The 21,956-nt window shown below is 37.4% G+C and overlaps 1 protein-coding gene across 1 annotated transcript; it reads left to right on the top strand.

Moving 5' to 3' along the window:
• The first annotated feature begins 131 nt into the window (after nt 1–131).
• Nucleotides 132–21,650, top strand: LOC117794506 (vascular endothelial growth factor receptor 1). The gene is given in 20 exon segments (XM_034635141.1): nt 132–360; nt 11,619–11,808; nt 13,290–13,798; nt 14,407–14,581; nt 14,978–15,313; nt 15,724–15,875; nt 15,940–16,120; nt 16,184–16,653; nt 17,076–17,102; nt 17,216–17,525; nt 17,752–18,198; nt 18,262–18,741; nt 18,805–18,964; nt 19,333–19,583; nt 19,642–19,914; nt 20,217–20,466; nt 20,535–20,607; nt 20,663–20,813; nt 21,076–21,133; nt 21,135–21,650. Coding segments are annotated over 19 exon segments (4,722 nt in total). The 5' UTR covers nt 132–360; nt 11,619–11,741; the 3' UTR covers nt 21,487–21,650.
• The last annotated feature ends 306 nt before the right edge of the window (nt 21,651–21,956 follow it).

Raw genomic sequence — 21,956 nt, 5'->3', positions numbered from 1 at the left:
AGCTGATTGCTATAGCGCAATTCACAGCGCACAATTTAGTACATTTTTTGACGATGTGGCAGCACTGTAGCTCATCTGACCGCAGCGTAGAGAACACAGCTGCCTTAAATTCGCCGCTTAACGTTCAGTTCAACTTAACGAGTCCCACAACTCGGACGCAATCAAAAGTGGTCGGAAAGCGCTCAGAGCCCAAATCGCGGGTTTTCCATATCTGTTCAAAGAGTGTAGTTCAATAATTGAGATGCAATAACAAATACCGTGAAAAAGAAGCAACTGTTTAAGCTTTGCTGACAACGCAATTCATTTATTGTTAATTGCGCCGAGTCGCACATTTTAAAGTGAAACAAAAAAGTCTACAACGTAAGCGTTAAATAAATGCAATAAATTCAAAAGAATGTTATAAGTATATGCCAAATAATAAGGAATAGCCAAGTGGATCAAAGTGTTTATAAACCGAACCATACATCAAAAGGTGCTAATGCGAAACTCAATACGACTGTACAAGATATAAATATTATATACGGTTATATTGAAGTGCAAACAAATTGAGATATGTATACAGTATGTTAAGTAACTGTTTTGACATACCAAATTTAAATTGTTTTCTATTTTTTAAAATACTTGAATCCAAAGGGTCGTATTATTTTTGGTATTTTACTTGTTCAAAAAACCATTATAAAAGAAGAAATTAAAATGTACATAAAATCAAGAATAAATTTTTTTGTGCAAAATTAAATATGTGAATTTTTTAATTTTGTCAAAACATTTACTTGACTAACTATAACTAAAGAGTTAGATAGAAACAGTGACAGAGATAGAGAGAGCTACAGGTGGTGACAAAGCACAAAACAATAAAAAACAAATATCTGATATTTTAATTCAACTGGAAAACTCTATTCACATATTTGTGTGTATGTGTGTGTGTGTGCGAGTATTGACGTCTGTCAATGTCGCTGGGTAATCTTGGTGCAACATTGTTATTTTTTTTGGTGCTCTCAGGGATATTCAATTCTCATTATCTAGTGACCTCTCTCACTCTATCTCTCTCTCTCCCGCTGTTTGGTTGTGTGCGTGTCATACGTGTATTGTTATCAAATTAATTTTCATTGATAAGTGTTTTTTAAAGTGTGTGTGTGTCTGCGTGTGTGTGTGTGAGAGAGAGAGCCCCAAGTTGGAAATGACAACGTCAAACGGCATCGGTATTCCAGCGAATTGGGAGAATAAACATAGCGACAAGCCCGGTCCGGTAACCAGGCCGTGATTCATCGCTGTCGTGACTGTATGTAGTTGTTAACGTTTCTTGCTGTTGTTGTTATGGTTCTTATTCAAAAAATTAGTGTTGTTATTGTTGCTGCTGTGGTTAACTGTAGGCTGCGTAAGCAGCTGACTATGTCTATCAAAAAGTTTGTTAATCATCAACCGCATCTGAAAGGAAGTGCTCATCTCTTTCAACTTATATAGTATCTGTTCTAATATTGGTTTTGTTATTTTTTTCTTTTTAATTTAAAGCTGCAACTTGTGAGCCAATGACCTAACGTCACCGTCACAAGCTTCTGACGTTCTTTTGTTTTTCAGCAGACGAGTTTTGAAAACAACTTTCTTAAACCGGTTTCCTTTGGAAGACCCTGTTCCAAAATTTTGGGAACAGTTACAGTTCACGCTGTTATCACAAATGCTATGAGCTCATTTTAAAACAAAACAAAAATTTCATTGATCAATAAAATGAAATGAGTCAGTTTTGATCGTTGCGAAGATACATTTTATGATCTACGGATGCGCATCGAGCCATATCTGTGTCTAGTCAAACTGGGTCAGCTCGACAATTAATTGTCCATTGTACTGGTGTTCGATTTGTTTATTAAATGCAGACTTTTGTTGCGCACAACACTTGAGATCGCTTGCTACATTTATCCATCAACTTCAACTGCCACGACTGCTGCTAATTGCAGTTGCCCCACAGACAATTCATCCATCACTCGAACTGAGAGGAAAATTGCAGCCGCCAGGAGCCATATGCAAAATCACACCACAAGCTAAAGGAGGGAGGAAGGGTAGGGAGGTATTCACAGCTCTAACAACTGTTGTGATAAGGCGGAAAACTGAATAGAATCAATTCAACTTACAATGAAAATGCCGCCCGCAACTTGGACAACAGACACACACGTTTTTCACACCTTTTCTCAGTTGTTGTTGTTGTAATTTATTGCATTCCATTTGCATTGGCAAGCTAACGGTTTATGGTTATGGTTTAACAATACATATATCACAATTTATTTCATAATATACGACAGTCCCCCTTCGTATAGTTCGTCATCTAAGTACATTCGACTGGAGTCTACTCGAATAGAACAGGAATTCTAATGGGGCATGCAACAGAGCCAGCAGGAAGCATAAATAAACAAGTTAAAACGAGTCTCATATTGTATTAACGACTAAAAGATACTATGTATCTAAGTCTTAGACATGTGCAGATTTTTTATAAGGTAGCAAAGTCACAGTTTGTATCTTAACATTTTACAGGGTATTTAAATGACCCAAACACAGCCATTTGGCTAGTAAAATAACAATTTCTTGGCCTGGCCATTGGGATGTTGAGCTCCTTGGTCTGTGGGTGGTTTCAAGTGGTGCAGCGGGTAAAGTCGTAGCTTTAGCTACGGCTTTCATGTTACCTGAACTGAGCGTGAAGATTTTCCTCGCTCTTCATTATGTTTATTTTAGAAGTTTTCATATTTTTCCGGGTTCGCATTTGCAGGTCGTAAATTGTGCTCGTGTACATTTGGAAATGTGAGTGGAAAACTTGGTCTTTGGCACACGCAGCTGGCGAATAACAATAAAAACTTAATCTCATTTTCCCCCTGCAATCCCACCCTTTCTCCCCCTATCCCCTCTACCCACCCACTCTTAACTTCCGCTTGCAGTTTTCTTTAAATGCCAGAAATTATTTTGAGCATTTTTCAGTGACCCAAATGCGGCAGTCAAACAAAAAAATAAAAGAAAAAGTGCAGCCGACAGAATTGTTAAATATTTATATGAGCCAAGTCAACAATTGAATGCAACTTATTGGGGTCATTGCCAAGTAATGAAAATTAAGTGCACATGGGAAACTTATTGATATGAAAAGTATATTATTTTAGCAATAATACAACGATTTGTGCCATTTGTTTTTCTGTTGTTAGTTGTTTACAAGCAACTTGAACAACAAGTCAACATAAGAGTATTGTCGCCACTTTCGATATCGCCGAAGGCATATAAATGGGCAGGTTGCCAAAATTGTTGCTCATCATAAAGTATCTTAGCAAATGGCATTAGATTAATAACAAGCACAATGAAATTGAAAGCAAAAAGTTTAAGCAAATAAAACGCTCAAAATTTCTTAAGAGCATAAAAAAAACTTGAGATACGAATTGTGTTTTAAAATTGTCTTGCGGTCATTACATAAGAAAACATGTGTTAAACATAAGCTGGTCGCAAAGAAAATTTCCATGTCGCCGACTCATGCGTAAGATACATTCACAACTGTTGCTGTTGCTCTGCTGTCGCTCTGTTGTTGGCACGTAATTTCACTTTTAATTCATTAGAAATTCGCAACTTTCCTTATAATTATGTTAAATACGCAACAAGTTATCAATTTGGCTACTTCCCCTGTATCTTTGTATCTACAGAATTTGCTATGTATCTTTGCAGCTTCCTGGCGTCAATGAATACCAAACTTATCCCACATCTAAGTAGTCATTAAGATAACCACACGCACATATTGCAGAACACATGTTAAACAAGCTGATAAGCTGCGTTTCCCGTGTATTCGCCAGATACTGTATCTAAAGCACACCCGCACTAGTTGCGAACCCGAAAATGAATATATACAGTATTCTTTTATAAGAAATACAAATACTAGCGATTATATGTCGGCCTTTATCTTGAAGCGTTTAAGCGGGCGGTGGATAAGGGGCGGGGAGAGGCAGCGGGTGGGAACAGCGTTGCTGTCGCTCAGTTTTTCTTGCCAATTTATCAAATGTGAAGTTTGTTTGTTTTCTGCTTCTGTTGTTGTTTATGCATCTGTCTTGTAGATTAGTTGCCCCCTTCTTCTTTTCCTACTCCTTCTTCTGATTGCTGTTGTTTTTGTTGTAGGCGGCACAGTGTTTGCACTTCAGAAATACATTAGACAAAGGCTGCCTCTGTGGAGGCGTAACCAGCGAGACAATCGGATAAATTGCACAACCAAACTCCCCGCTGGTTACTCTTGTGTTATGTGTGTGTGGGTGTGGATGTTGCACTTGTTGTTGCACCACAGCCCCCGCCCACTTTCAAAAAGCCCTACCCAAAACTCTAAACTAACTGTACAACAGTCTCTACTTATTTCGAGCAATTTATCAATATATAACAATTAATTGAAGCTCCCATATATTTTCGTATTGTTTGTCAACAATTGTTAATTTATTATCAAATAATTAAGAAAAGCGCGTAATGTTTTTGTGTAATTGACATATTTTATAGCCTACGCAATGAAAAGCATTTTCATAAAAAATAATTACAAATATATACTCTATCAATTTTCGTTTATAATCCACTTTCTTAAGAACAATTATTCTCTGCATCAACAAATCCTACTTGATACAGCTAGATTACAACTGTCATACTGCTGCTTTTTTTTTTTGTTTTTCTTTTGGAAGTTATGTCTAATAAGTTTCCCAAATAGTAATTGCGCTTCCTCTGAATTCACGCCCACGCAGCGACTCTTAACGGCAGAAAAAAACCTAATGAATTAGACCAGAGAGAGTCCTGTAGTTGGCATATGTAAGTATTCCAGCTAATTTCGTCATCATTAAAGAACACGCGAGTCGCGTCATGTCCAAACATTTTCGGCTCAGTCTTATGATTATAATTATCGTTAGAGGTGGACTACAGCACATTGCAATTAAAATTCCTAACAAAATGTGTAATAGTCTTGCTTGTTGTCTGAGTACACCCTATAAAAATGGATAGATAAAGCAAGTGGTATATTCTTGGAAATGCTTGATCAGCAATCGTAGCACTTTCTATACTCATCTTCTCAGCGATCTTGGCTACTATAAAAGCTAGAGTCTCCAAATTTGGTATGTAGCTTCTCGTATACCCTACGCACTATTAGATAAAATTTATTTTTTATTACTCTCCTTGAATTTCAACCCAGTTATCTCGGGGAGTATAGAAGCTTGTCTCAGAAAATTTTGTATGCAGCTTTCGGTAGACCGTACAAATATTTAAATGGGCTAATATTCTGAGTACACCTCCCTTAGTCCTTATAATTATTGATATAAAGAAAACAATCAAACCAGAACCAATAAAGTTACGGTTTCGGCTCCGGTACGTTCCAAAACAACTGTTACGGTTTCATTACCAGTACGTAACGGTACACCAAAAACATTTTGAAATATTTTAAAATGATTAGGTTGTTTAATAATAATTATTTAATCAAAGTAAATATCTAGATCCAGAGGAATAAAACTTTGTTTTCGAGTCTAAAACATTTTAAATGCAGAATAAATAAAAATTCCGAAACATGATCAAAACGACATTCCGCTTGGAAATCGGTAAAGTTTTGCCAACGTTATGACAGTTCGAAGTGGCTAAGGCCTCTGATCTAGCAACTTTACAAGTCAAAATATTTCTTAATTCTTAACTTTGGACTTAGAATCAAGTTTAAAGGGTCGTTTTATACTTATTACGATATAAGGAGTTGATTAAAATTAAAACCTTGAGATTTAAAATTTTGAATTTTCAAAACTTCAAAGGGGGGACCCTTAGCATCAACATGGAACCATGGCTTCGATAGTCGAAAAATAAAAAAATTTTCGAAACGGCATTCCGATTGAAAATTGAGATGAATATTAACTACACTACGTATCCAATCGGTATCTCGGTATCAGTCATCTCATCGGAAACGAAACTTTATAAGCTGTCCACCCACTCATAACTATATGGATCTTGCAAAAGCTACCTCCACAAACAATTGACACAAGTTAATCATGATTTATGCGTTGGAACGAAACGCCCGCATGCATGTCGTGTCAATCGTTGGACAGAAAATCTAGTTTGCAACCACAAATCGTTTCTTGCCCCAAATTGCGAAAAACTTTTCAATTTACGTGCGTTGTTCAGTTTTGAATTTTAATGAGCAGCAACCCCATCCTTCTGGTAACCGACCCCCCCCCCCCACCACTTTGTTCCAGCTCCAGACTTTTGTAAATGGATAGCAAATATTTCCTCATATTTTTGGCTGCATGCACTTTTGGCTCAAAGCCAACATTTTGTTGCTGTTTTAGTTGTTGCTTAAGCATTTTTTCCAATTAAATTGTTGCGCTCGCAATGGAAATGCAATTGAGCTGCAAAAACCACTTGACTTTCGCAAAGGTCTAAAGGTCACAAAGTCATAAATCTTGGCTCAGCTGGAAGACAGAGAAGATGTTATAGCTAATAAAAAGTTAAATGTGCGACACGTTTCTGTAACAATATCGAACTGTAGTCAACATAAAATTCAATTTGTGCGAAACTAAGTTGAAATTAAGGTCTATGGGTTGCAATGAAATGGCCAAGTGATGAGGGTCGGCAGATACATACTTGCCACATTTTGTGGCAGGCAAACACGTAGGGGAAAGCTGGGTGGCAGGTGGCTGGGAGATGGCAACTCTTGCCACTGTTGCTGCCACAGAAACGTGACAAGCAAAATGCCGCAAATCTGTTGCACATGCAACCAACGCAAGTGCTGCAAACTTTTTCGCTTATTGGCCATAAAAGCCAACTAACTGCCACAATTTTTCATTTCGTTGGTTTTCCTTTTCGACCAGTCTCAAAGTGTCAAAACTCTCGCCATAAGGAACAACAATGTACAAATTCCATGCGTTGATGGAGTCCAAACATGCCACAAAATATCTATTCTCCAATGGAAACTCAACGATCTAAATTTAAAAATGTTTTGTAAAACAATTTAAAGAAAGCAATATGTTGATTTCAGCAATAGAAATGTGATTAATAAGATAAAGCGTGCTGAGTAGAAGCAGTTCAGCTAAATATAAATACGAGGAATAAAAGATTTATTATAATTTCGAGGAAAAAAGAGAGGGAATTTTTAAATTTATATACTCATAGCGACAGATTAAACTATGACTATAAGGTTTGAAAAGATCATCTCCGGCTTACTATGCTTTAAATCTGTTTAAAAACAAAAAGATATCTGTTAAAAATACATATTTAAATATTAAACATTGAAAACTAAACACTAGCATATTTATTTAAGTAATCAGAATACTTAGTTGCAATCTGATTTATTCTGTTATACCCAACAATCGACTTTATGTTTTTTTTCGTTTAAGCGGTAAAATTCGAATTAATTTCAATTATTTTTAATGAATTCCGATGGACAATAGATTGATCTATGGATGATACTCACAGCACGCTGCAATTGTTGAAGGGAATGTGCGCCCTGGTTTCCCTTTGGAAACCGGTTCGAAATCCCGCTCTCTAGACAATCTCTAGTCGCTTCACTGGGCCGCATTTCAATTAATACGCAAATATTGTCATTTATGTAAAGATATTTACATGGTGGACACTGTTTTATTTTGTGTGAGGCTAACAATGCATACGTCATACACACATATATGTATAAGTGTGTGTGTGTGTCTGTGTCTGTGTAGAGGGGGCTCTATGGCAAAACGATTGAAATGAGCCGAGGGCGACCACTCGACCGTGGAGAGCTTGGGATGACGTCATAGAAACATATGTACATATGTTTGAATGTTAAATATTGACATTTGTTTAACTAAACAAATATGATTCGCATTTATGATATACAAACATTTAGCCAAGGCTGTTGATTCATCCGAAATTCAAATCAAATCTGCTGAGGCAGGAATTGAAAATAGCCACTTGATGATCACGTTGGAGCAGCTCCTCCTGCCAAAAGGGGCAAATTAAATCAGTTGTGTGGGTCACTAATTGCAGACAGAGAGAAAAACAATTGCAGAACATGCTCATTTAGAGTTGAGGACTGGACGTTGCCTGGGCAATTAGACGGTTGGTAAACAGGATGAGAGGGGCGAAAGGCAGCTAAAAATAGCTGAGCAACACGACAGCGAGTGCATCAGCAAAAAGTGGACAGAGGTATGCGCCCTTGAAATTTGCAAAAGTGGGCGTATCGCCATAGCAACTCCGCACTTCACCGCAAGCAACAACAAAAAGGCAGCCCCAGTTGTACGACAACATGAAAAACAGTCCCAAGAGTCAAAGTCCAAGCAACATACAGCATGTTGCATTACCAACAGTTTGCAGCATGTTGCCAGACACATTTTAGCTACTGCACGCTATTGAAATGAAAGTGATCTTAGCTAGTTTTTATACCCTATTTCAGAGTCTATACACTGATAAAAAAAATGTTCTAAAATCAAGATTTTGGTCTCAGAACTAAGATTTTTGGTCTAAAAAATGCGTCGAGATCATCAAATTCTTGAATTAAGAGAACACATCTTGATTTTAAGAACATTTTAAATAAGACCAAGTTCTTATTTTAAGAATAAATGTTCTTAAAATTAAAATCAAAAAATAAAATAAATGAAAATTATTTTTTATATTTATATTTTTTTTATTTTTAAATTTTGATTTATTTATATTTTATTCTGTTTTAGTAATTTTATAAATGTTATTTTAATTTGAAGCGGCTCTCTAACTAGAGCGCCACGGTGCCACCATTTATTTAACTCGAAACAGTACCTATTTATACTTTCCTAACAATTTAAGATTTTTATTCTTATATTAAGATTTTAAGATTTTTTAGAATAATAATCTTAGTTTTAGTAATTTGGTCTTAAATTAATCTTATATTAAGAACAAAATATTTAAGTTGAATGTTCTTGATTTTAGAACTTGGTCTTTTTTTTCAGTGTATGTTCTTAAAGTCAAAACCAATGTGAAAAAATTGATTACGATTATAATCGTAAGAAAAGAGGTTAAAACCGAAGTTCAGAATTTTTTCGAGTTTTCCTTGAATTTTATAGCTAAAAAAAGCTTAAAAAACTACATTTTCTTAATTCAAAAATTAAAAGCTCTAAAACTTCTGGTTTAAATCTTAGACTGTGTATAAATGAATTACAGATATATTCATTAGCTTTCAGGAAAAGTTAAGCTTTGAATATCGGTTTTAGCATTCTCAAGTAGTTTTGACAAAAGTGGGCGCAAAAAACGGCATGAAAGGAAAGCCAAATTATAAAGAACTCTAAAAAAAAAACTCTGCCATACAAAAAAAAAAATGTTTTTCGTCGTTTGGGCCCCATATCTATCCAAAAAAGTGGGTTTGGTTCAGTTCAGAAGAAAAAAGTCCAAATTTGTTGACTAATGTTATCTATAATTATGTATCCATTCTTGTTTTATTTTATGTACAAGTTTTATTGCGATTGTATCCTGAGTGGCAACCTTACATTTTGAAACTCCAAACTCTAGATACTTTAAATAAAACTTTATTGATTTTCATGTTTAATCAATTTCTATTTAATTACGGTGTCACTTCGACATTTTTTGTTCATTTAATTTTTTATTTATTGAGGAGTATTGATTTTACTTTAAGTTTTCGATTATTCACATTAAATTTTTTGAAAACTTTTAAGACTCATAACTTTGTCAAAACTTAAACCACTTTGATATATTATGTCTTTTTGATCATTGAATTAATTCAGCATTGAATTTTTGTTTAGTTAAGAGAATTTCAATTTCTGAAGTTTGCTGTGGTTGCTTGTAGTTAGTTTTGATCAGCTGTAGAGCATCTCGTTGTCGACTTGGCAATGTCTTGGTAACTGGTGTACTAGCATTAACTAAGTGCCACATTATGGTTCTGGCAAGCGATTAGCTTACTTGACTGTCAATATTTGCATAAGGCGTTTGGCACTTGGCCAAAAGCAACATGAGTGCCTGCAACGTCACTTAGGTGAGATGGCTGTCTGAGCACTTTAATTAACTGATATCAAGCGGCTTATCAGCAGGAGATGACGCATGCTCCGTGACCTGATCATTAGCAGGGGGGAAATGACGCGGGCACTCACGCTGACAAAGATGAATGTTTCTCTATTTGTTGGGCCCAAATGGCAATTAGCCAAGAAGTTGGCAATGTCATTGGCTAGGCTCTCAAATGTCACCGCCTTATCGCCTGTCCCGGCCTGACCAGGACTGCCCATTAACCCCTGTTCGCCTGGGTGTGTCCCGACCGAAGCAAACGAGACATTAAATAAAATTCCTGTTTACGACTGTCCACATGGGCCACTTGTTGTCGACGACACGAGTTGTCTGTGTCCTCCAATTGCATTGACGCGGGGGCAGGATTATGGATTTATGGATGTGCCTGAGAATGTAATCCCACCCCACCCCGCTATCAAACCCATAAATGCGGCAATTGCTGTTCTAATTTGTGTTAGTCAACTTGTTTAATTGTGCATGTCTCGTTGTCATTTAGTGCTCCGCATGTGTGTCGCCGCTGGAGCTGCACAGCCAGAACATGGACACGAATACTGACATGGGACACACTGAGTTATGGCTATAGCTAAATCCGAGTTGTTAGTTCGTTAGAGGTGGGCGCTTGTCACTTGACGTGATGTGAAAATGCGATGCTGCAGCTGAATTTGAAGATACATTTTACATTTTTAGATTTATTTTGAATTTTAAGCTTTCAGAATATTTTATAAACAGTTTAAGTTTTCAATTATTTTAATTAAAAATGTAAATTATTTTCCGTATTTTTTTAGTTGCTCTGATTTTTTTTATATTTGTAATCTTTTTTAGCTTATCGAAAGCTTAAATTATTAGATATTTTTTCATTTTAGGACCATCAATTTTTTAAATATTGTATTTAATTTATTTACTCAAGTTTAAAATTTAAAACCAAAAATCGTTATTTTTTAAGAATAACTTGACTGGGTTCGTGTCACGACTAAGGTCCATCTCAAAAGTAGAGCTCTCTGACCTGTTGCTAGTTGACGCTATATGACATTTAACCGTTACACGCTACAGCTGGCAACAGCGGATATCGCTTACAGCGGATGTCAGCGATTAGCAACATTCTTTGCGTCATTTTGTAACACTGTGCGTATGCGTAACGCAACGCCCTCGCCTTCGAGCTTTCTTTTTCTCCCCTTGAATCTGTTTCTCTGTGTCTCTGGCGCATTCGAATAAGTTTGTTTTTGTTTATGTTCATTCGTTCGATAAAGAGGGGCTTGAGATAATACTCTTTCTTGGAGATTATCGGTCAGCAGTTCACATACATAAGCATATATGAAAATACATTCAAGATGTATTCATGTGCGCTCATTAATAATAATTTTTTATCAACGAACAACTGCAACCATAACAACAACAGTGCAAGTCTGATATCCTGAACAGTCGATTGAGATTCGTTGTTTGAGCAGCTCGCAAAGCGCTCGCTTAAGATGAAGAATTCAGTTGCCTTTTGAAGATTACGGGTAAAGCTTGACTGGAAAAGCCCAAGCTTATAAAGTGTGTGTGTTCAAAAAAAAAAAAATAAATATGAGAATAAGTAAATAATAATAACTATATTACTGTAAAAACCTCAATTAAAAGAAAAATATATTAATTATTTCTTTCAGTGCATCTAACGAAACCGCAGACATACTCGTATTAAGTGATTCTCAAACTATGGCGCAAGTCTTGCAAAACTAAACCCATTCAAGCCATACAAATCAAACAAATATATTTATATATTTATCAAAATGTTCAAGTTACTCAATTTACTGCTGTTTCTCATTTCGATCTCAAATTTGGACGTGATTAACTCATGTAAGTAACGGTTTTGTATTCAAATAATTAGATTAAAATATTTTATTTCCTTTCTTGAAATTTCTTTTAAAAGATAATGACTCTATATTTAAATTCTTTTTTTGTTTGATAATTATAATTATGGGTTTGTTTGTTCTCCTTTCAATAAAAAATGCTTAAGAAATTTCTCAGAATTGATAAAGTTAAAAAATTATTCAGAAACATATCAGCAAAAAATAAACAAAATGGCAGAAAAGTTGAACAGCAGTAATTTAACCAGCGATACTCTATATGCAGTTTGGTATTGAATAGACTGACAAGAAAGTTCCTCTCTATAGACATTGGGGACTATAATGTGATTGGCAAATCTAAACTTTTTTGATTCTTAATAGACATTTTTGAAATAGACAAGCTTATGTTACCTTCCTTTCCTCTTTAAATATAGGGTATTTAAAATGATCTCAATTATGACCATGGCACGCTTAGCTCAACCAATTCGCACAATTAAAATATACTTATATCATATATATCATGTGCCTTTATAGACGAGTTATAGCTTATATATTGTATTTATTATATGAGTATTTATGCGATCCAGACCTTTGTTTCCTGTCAAACACACAGAGACAGCTCGTATTATTTATTGTCCACGCTCGATCGCCTCATCTCCCAATCTCTCAGTTTCCTTAGGCAGTGTTAAGTGAATCGCTAGACACAATTAAAGTGAACTTCGAACGTCGCGTCGTTTGATAAGCAGCGATTTCGGGACTGCCAGTGAATGTCGTCGACTGTTCAAAGAAAATAGTCAAACCACAAGAATACCATAAGCCCATTAAAATGTCGAGTATTTAATTTAGTATGCGCCATCTCAATGCTTGTATATAGATCTATTGCACATTCCTCGACTTGTGTGCTTATAAATGTTACATATAAGTATTTACAATTGTCGAGAAATATGTGCTAGTAGAAAAGTCAAGCAGATCCAAGAGCATTATGCTATCAGCATTTTAGCAGCATTTGCCTTCCGTTATCGCCAGTAAACAAGGAGAGCAACAAAACTGGACGCCACGCCGGAGCCAAAGCCCTAGCACTAGACGTAGTTGAAGCCATTAGCGTAGTTTCACAGTGAGCCTGAGATGGAGGCAGAGGCAGAGCCTCAGGCTGACGTTGGACGTTGAACGCTAATCAATGGAGATGGAGCCAGTGTGGCCAAGGGGGCAATTAAGCCAAATCACTTAAGTGCATTATTTACGATAGCGCCACATGATGCACAATGGGAAAAGAGGGAAAACCTTTTTTTTTTTTTTTTGAAATATTGAAAATGGATTGACCTTGAAATAAATAGTAGCAGATACGTCCTACAATTAAATACCCTTCTGTTTGATCTAGTTTAAAAGTATTACAAGTGTAAGCCATGCGAATTATTTAGCTTAAATTCGTTTCTATAAACCTTTGGTAAATGTGATTTTAATCTGTCTGCTTATTAATTTTGATATCTATAGTGCCTCGCCAGCGACGCCAACTGGAGGACAATGATATACCTGTCAATTGTGGTGGAGAAAAGGATGTACCGCTGATAACGCCCTGCAAGGATTCAATTAAACTGGAAGTTCACACCAATTATATGCTGCGTTGCGAGGCCAGCGAACCTATTGTATGGTGGCATAGCCACGATGGTCTCCGGATAAGTGAAGTGTTTGACAACATTGAGGATCCCGTGCGACCCTATGGAATTAAGCTCAATTTGGAGTCGGTTACGGTGGACAATGTGGGCGCCTATTATTGCATCCAGTCATCGATGATGCCGACAGAAGAAACGTGGTCGGAGGAGACGCTGGCGGAGTTGGTTAACAACGATAAGGCCAGCACTATCTACGTTTATGTGAATGACACGCAGAATTTGCTAGTGCTCCTGGAGCCCATAATAAATGCTCGACAGTACACCGAAGTAACTATACCCTGCAAGCCCTCAATGCCCGAGACAGAAGTGTTGCTGACATTTAACAGTGAGGTTAGTACTTCTGGTCTTCCCAGATCTTTTGCAAGCTTATCACAATCAGACACCTTTCTATATTTTCGCTATGATGACTTTCTATTTTAATTTCACCGTGCAGAATGATACAATATACTCAAATAGGCTTAACCAAAGCCAACATAATTTCTACAACAGTTCGAGATATGATCCAAGGGTGGGATTCATATTTTTCATTGTAGACAAAATTCCCGCTTTCATCTCATGCAAAACGGAGTCAAGTAATGTGTCGGACATAGATGTAATATATAAAAGTATGTTTTCAAGTTATAATTCAAGTATTTTCGATACCCCACAAGTAGTTTACTCTTCTTACCAAACTGTATATAGTACATATACAACATCTGATATCGTATGTAAATACTGCATACCTACTTACACATAATATATTCCTATAGTTACTATCTAGTTATGTAGTGAAATCTCTTTGATCCGAATTTTCAGGTTTTTCTCGTTTGATTGATAGGATAGAAAGTCGATCCATTTAAACACAGCTATACCTATTGCACTTCTCTATTATAAGATCTAATATCTGCTGATTATTAAAAAAAAAATATATATATATATATATTGTGCGTTGTCTGTAGACATTTTCCAGCGAGACAGCCGGTCGATACGATCCGAAGCGCGGCTTCGTTATCGAAATAAGAAGCGTTACCGATGGTGGTGAATATTATTGCGAACCCAAGATCCCGTCTCCGGATAATGAAGAGGAAAGCACGCTCATTGTTGTGCGCTTTATTGGTAACGGTCACATTGATAGTGAGTTTTTGCACCCCAAAGTTTGTGATTTGTGATTTTCCGTCCAATATGTGTCGTAAATATTGCTTTATACCATTTTTGAAAAAAAAAAAAAAAAAACATTAAACTGGATTTGGATTTGCACCAATGGCTATGGGTCAAAGTTGTACCACAAAATATCACACACACACACACACAGACACACAAACACACACACACACACAAAAACACACACTCCCACATTTCCACACGCTGTAGATTTTAAACCAATCATTTAGAAAATGCTTCTTAAATGTGAGGTTAAGAGTGCTAACCGATTTGATATGTTTCGCTATTATTTCACTCTATAAATTTAATTTTCTATTTCTATTGCTGTTTTCCTCCCGTCTAATTAATAATGCTAACCATTCCCACCAGCATTAGGATTGGACAATATATCAACTAAGGTGCAAACCGAGAAGTTAACTAATATAACGCACGATGATTTAAAGGTTATGGGTATCGATGATGAAGAATCCCTCAATGTTACTAATAACGTAATTGATACCGTTACACTAACAACTGGTGCTGGGCATGTTGCATTCCATACCGATAACGATACCGATAACGATACCGATAACGATAACGATACCGATCCCAATGATTCCCAAGACCAAGACACTGATTACTCATTATCGCCGACGCGTCGTGAAAAACGAAGTCCAACGAAATTGGCCCCGATGAAGCCCTCACCCTCAAGGGGACCTTCAGGGCGTAAGTGTTGTGGTAGTCCCTCTATTCCCTGTTTTGGTTGTTGTCTTCTTTGTCTTGTTATGCTTGTCCTCGCACCCTACCTTACTCTATTGTTGTTTCCTAACTCTTCTTTTTTTTGTTTATGTGTTGATTTTCTTTGGGCTTGTGTTTGGTTTTGTTTTGTTTGGTTTCGTGGTGCATGTTTTAATTTTCAAGCTAACCTTAATTTAAATAATTCTCTAATATATCTCTAAATGTATTATTTTATAACCTAATTTGTAAGCATAACAGTTAATGCGTCCGTGTCTTTAAATAACTCCTCTGTAAACCCACTGACATTTGCATGTATCTGTAAAATCGCTTGAGAAACCAAAACAATTCTCAAGTTGTGACCGTATCTAATATTGAAATTCACTCTACAAACACAACAGAAGCAAACGATCGTCTCAATAAACCGATTATAAACTCAACCTCCCGTGGTCACGTCTACGAGGGTGAAAATTTTGAATTGGTTTGCGAGTTATCTGCACCACACGGTGTGGACTACGAAATGCAATGGATTATACCCGACAAAGTGGATAAGGTGGGTTTAAAAAGCTGATAATCTACAATTGGAGATTAATCATTACCTACGATAATTTTACCAGAATCGGACGAATCACACCACACCGCTTTTTGATCAGAAGGTGAAGAATATCACCCATCAGGTGGGTCGCAGTACGTTGACTGTAAGGAATGCCAAGATTACAGATAAAGGTGTCTACAAGTGCATTGTTAGTAATTCATCCCCGACAAAGGAATACTCTTCCTACAAAATGAACATCCTGCGTAAGTAATCTTTGACACATCTCAACAAAATGAAACCCACTTAACATCTTAACAATTCGATAGAACCAAACTCAAGTTATCTGAGAGTGTGGGAGCCCTCCAATCATTATACGGTACACGAGCACGCCAACAGAACGATTCAGATGACAGCCAACTTTGAAGGCTTTCCACAGCCCACATTCAAGTGGTATAAGCCCAACGGCATTGAGGTCTGGGAGACCGAACAGAACTTTAGGATAATCTCCACTGAGTCAAGCACCACTTTGAAAATCTTGAATGCTCAGCTAGAACACAGTGGCACCTTCATTCTCAAGGGAACCAATGGCATCGATGCCAAGCAACTGGACTTCAATGTGAGCGTCATTTCAGGCCCAGTTCTCAGCATGGATGATGTCTATGTGGTGGCAGGCAGCGAGGCGCATCTTAACTGTACCGTCCAATCATTCCCCACAGCTGTGGTGACATTCCTATTCAAACCCTGTAGCCTTAAGCCTCGTTGGCCCTTCTGTAAGTCGGCCTCGCAAAACTTAAGTGTAAGTATTGAATTTTTGTATTTTCTAATATTTTCTAATATCCTTTAATCTATTGCACACAACATACATAATATTTGTGGTGATCGCCAGCTAACGACCTATTTGAAAGATTACTCAAAATTTATCTAAAAACTTTTTAATATATTGTACAATACATCTTCCTGAAAAATCGCCAGTAACCAAACATTATAAGCTTTTGCATGCCAGATATTCTAATTCTCTTTAATCTCTTCCAATATAACTACTTGAAAGATTTCTTTTAACTATACATCACTAGCTCTACCATTACTATTTTTTAAACTAACAAAAACTACTCCTTATGCTTCATATTATATATCGTTAATTACAATTTTAATAATAATAATTTTTTATTCGATATTGTCCTTTATCTCTCCACGCAACATTTCTTGCCGTTCTCCTAGTCCGAAACTGTCCAGGAAGAATATAAGGTACTAGGTTTGCTTAGATCAACTTTAACTGATAATGATATGATAATGATAATGTAAAATTAAATGTGAATCTTCAAACCAAATAATAATCAAGGGTATATCCTCTTTAACAGTATAGAACAAGCACTCGCCCTGGAAAATTAAGCGTGGAGTTTATACACGAGGCGATCTTTACACCTAAAGAACCCGGAATTATCATCTGTGTGGCGCTGAATTTTATCAACGAAATTAAAGTAACTTCCCAGGCCCAGGCACATGTACTCATAGGCGATATATCGGAGAATATGAGCATATCGGGGCTGGAGCCGAGTCACAATATAGCGAAGGGTGACCAGGAGACCTTCACTTGCTCTGCGCTGGCATATCATTTTAATGGTCACTTGGAATGGTATCGCAATGGTGAATTATTAAGCGAAACTCCAGGTAAACTAATGACATCCTTATTTATTATTTACAGATATAATTCCAATACTTTAGTCCAAAAATTTATCCTATCAATTTTGAGTCGAGAAATATTATGCCAGTTCAATAAACTAAAATTTGTGTTTTCTTAGAAGTTTTAAAAGCTGAATACACGCTTTAATTACTTGAACCCTACCTTGTTAATAATTTATTTTTACGAAATCTATGTATAACATTTTTTTCTTAGATATCACCATGGAAACGAATAGTACGGAATATTCCTTCAAAAAGTCGCTTAAATTCCGTTCAATTTCCGATGAGGATCGCGGAACTTACATGTGTCGTGCATACATTAAGTATCCGGAAAAATACGACAGTCGCGAGATCGATGTATATGTACACGATCCAAAGGCACCGCAGTGGGAGTACACAAATCTGAATGCCAAATCGAAGATTGAGCGCAATTTGGGTGACTCCTTGATCCTAGATTGCAGATCGAAGGCAATGCCGAAGGCAACTGTTAGATGGTATAAGGATGAAGTCGAGTTGCATGAGACAAATCGTACGCACATCCTGGATGGACAGACGAGACTGCGGATTCCCCATCTCTATCCCACAGATGATGGCATCTTCAGGTGTGTGGTGGAGAATCGTTTGGGCAGCATTGAGAACTCCGTCACGGTGGTGATAGCCAGTAAGTTTAATCCTTAAACATTGCAAAGAATCCTTATATTAACATTGATTCCACATTTTGCAGACCTACCTGGCGTAAGTAAATTTTGGATTTGGATGGGAGCCATCTTCTTTATTGCCCTGATTGCACTTTGCGTCTTTTTGGCCATACGATATCGTGAGGAGCGCAAGCATCATCTGGCATTGAAGGCCGCTGGCTTGGCCAACTTTGAGGAGGGCGCTGTGGAGCACATCAATCCGGCGCTATCATTGGATGAGCAAGCGGAGCTGCTGCCCTACAATCGTGAATTCGAGTTTCCACGCGACAAACTGAAGCTGGGCAAACAGTTAGGTGCCGGTGCCTTCGGTGTGGTGCTCAAGGGCGAAGCCCAAGGCATCCGGTCCGATGAACCCGTATCCACAGTCGCTGTCAAAATGGTAAAGCGCACCGCCGACGCGGAGGTGGTGCGTGCCCTAGTCTCCGAACTGAAGATCATGGTGCATTTGGGACAGCATCTGAATGTTGTCAATCTGTTGGGTGCCGTAACCAAGAATATTGCCAAACGTAGGCTATAATTTATAAAATTAATTTGCGGTTTCTTACAAGTTATTTTAAATCCTTTTGCAGGCGAACTAATGGTTATTGTGGAGTATTGTCGTTATGGAAATATTCAGAACTTCCTGTTGCGTAATCGCAAGTGTTTTATCAATCAGATTAATCCAATCAATGATCGCATCGATGTAACAATAACGACCCAACGCATCTCGGATAACTTTGATCTGCACCGGTAAGTTCTCAATTAGTATTTGTATTAACATTTGTATTAACAACTAAGATAATTCAGTTCATCTTAATAATTTAAATGTTTACTAATAATGTTGTAATCTTGTTCTAACTTTGTTCTTCTGCAACCTTTCTGATAACTAACAACAACAACAACAACAACAACTAACAAATTTACATAATCCCCCCGAATACAATCTAATAACAAACGAAACTCTCCTCACACACACATACTCACACCTAATCATAATTGTGAATGTGGTTGTGACTGTGCTTGTGGCTATGGTTATGGTTATGGTCTTCACCTCTCTCTGCACTGCTCTGATCTGCTCTATGTGTCTGTGTTGTGACCAATAATAATTGTGCATCCAGTGATGTTATTAATGGTGGTGGTGGTGGTGTTGGTGTCTTGAAGTATGCTAACGTCGGTTACCCAAACCATCCATATATCAATCACATGAACTCCGTAAACAACAACTATACGCAAAATCATCGCAGAAACTCCGATAATGATCCACGCTCGGGCACACGAGCCGGCCGCACCACATCCGGCAGTTGCAGCTATGATCGTCAGATGGACACTTGCGCCACGGAGGCCACCGTGATGACCACTGTGCCGGAGGGTAAGTTCCTCAGAGAACCAACTTTAGCTTAACCTAATCCTTCTTTAAACTTTATCAGATGATAACCATATCATGTCGAACAACTCGATACAGCCAGCTTGGCGCTCCAATTACAAGACAGACTCCACGGAGGCGATGTCGGTGACCACCACAGAGTTGGTCAGCTGGGCCTTCCAGGTGGCACGCGGCATGGACTATCTATCCTCTAAGAAGGTGCTCCACGGTGATCTCGCTGCCAGGAATATTCTTCTCTGCGAGGGTAATGTCGTCAAAATCTGTGACTTTGGTCTAGCACGCTCCATGTACAGAGGCGACAACTATAAGAAATCCGGTAAGTAAAATTATATTTATATTTCTTATTTAAAAAATCATTTTAAACAGTTATATCTTTTCATTTGTATTATAAAAAGTTTATTTTTGATCTTTAATCGGAAAATCAAAATTAATTACAATTAGCATTATTTTTATTTTTTACTCCTATTCTATCATACCAGATATTAATGACTTTTTTTTATTTATTGTATTCTTTAACACCCAAACGAGAGAACTAGATATATTTTAATATAATTTTCCATCTTTATTATTAGTACAAAAGAAGGGTATATTTATTAAAGTCTTCTTGATTTCTTACAGAGAGTGGTAAGCTGCCCATTAAGTGGTTGGCGCTGGAATCGCTTAGCGATCATGTGTTTAGCACCTATAGCGATGTGTGGTCCTTCGGCATTGTGCTTTGGGAGTTGTTCTCGCTATCTAAGGTACCTTATCCTGGCATTGATCCTAATCAGGAACTATTCAACAAACTAAATGATGGTTATCGCATGGAGAAGCCGCCTTATGCCAACCAGGAGCTCTATGAGATAATGCTGGAGTGTTGGCGAAAGAGGTAAAGGAATTGTTTGACGATCATTTGATGCAGTACTTTAATCGTTTTCTCTATTTTTTTACGTTTAGTCCTGAGAGCAGACCTCTGTTCAATGTGCTGGAAAAACGCTTTGCCCACATGTTGGGCGAGGATACGGCAAACGTAAGTAAATGAAGAATTTCGCTGAATCCTTCACTAAGATATATATTTGGTATAGCACTATTTGGATTTGAATGATCCTTATATGCGCTCGAACACGGAGTACATGAAGAATCGACCCACGGACTATTTGTCATTGATGGGATCACCAGATGAGTTTGCACCTGCTGCACCGCGTTATGTCAATGGGCACATAGTGCCTGATATAAGTAAGTACACATTAGATTCCTGTTATGCTTGGATGTGGTTACTAACTACCCTGCACACATTTGCACTCACCCACCCACACACACACACACACTAACCCATTCACAGGAATTGAAGAAATGCCCGATGATTATCTACAAATGAACACTGAGAATAGCACCGCCATCTTTTCACCCACGCGTCCCAAAGGCGATGCCAATCAAATCACACAACTTGCGGATATGCCAGACCTACAAACAACCGAAACATCTTTCACCTTCCCAGATACACATAACATTGGCCAACACTCGCCAACATTGGCCAACAACATGGACAGCAGTGCACAAGCCGATGCGCCGAAAGAACGGCATCACCACGGTCGATGCAGCCGATCAGGCGCCCGAGGAGATACCAATGTTACACCGAGCATCCACATCGGATGGTGAGCAGAGTCCCGAGCAAGCGCGCAGATTCCCACAGGCCTTAAAGCAGCAGTATGTGACGCCAACGCCATCACCACGTCACCATATCGAGACGAACCTCAATGGGGATTCCGATAACTATGTGAATGTGAAGCCGCCACGTAAAAGTCTTGTCAACAAATCTGCAGCCGGCGCAAGCAGCACAGATGCATTCTCGAATCCCAGCTACCAGCCGCTGAAAGTTGTTAACGAGAAGGAGGAGCGAAGGTATTAATAATGGAATACGAGCAGCAGCTGCGAATTAGTCTTAAGACTAGATGAACAATGCTACCTAGTGGTATTGTAGACATATTGATATAGCTTTAAGTACATATAAGTTGCCGACGCATTATGTTTATGTACAATAAAATAAACAGAACTAAGTATAATTGTAATTTATAAAAAGTTGTTATTACTTACAGAGGAATTTTTTGTTTATTCTTCATTACTCCAAAAAATAATATAAATAAAAACATAGACAGAATATAAATATTATTAGTAAAATTGTGTTGGTATGAAAAACTCCAAGTAAAATTTTAATGATAACACAAATCAAAAGAAAAATGTAACTTGTAGGAAGACAAATAAATAAATATTTACTTGTGCTGGAACCCATAGCAGTACCAGTAGTAATATACTGAAAGCTTGATTTTTTAAGCATTTCTAAACTCAAGTGAAAAATTTCAACTAGAATTACAAGTGACC

Source organism: Drosophila innubila (genome assembly GCF_004354385.1).
Source record: "Drosophila innubila isolate TH190305 chromosome 2L unlocalized genomic scaffold, UK_Dinn_1.0 4_B_2L, whole genome shotgun sequence".
NCBI lineage: Eukaryota > Metazoa > Arthropoda > Insecta > Diptera > Drosophilidae > Drosophila > Drosophila innubila.
This window is presented reverse-complemented; position numbering and strand designations above follow the sequence as displayed.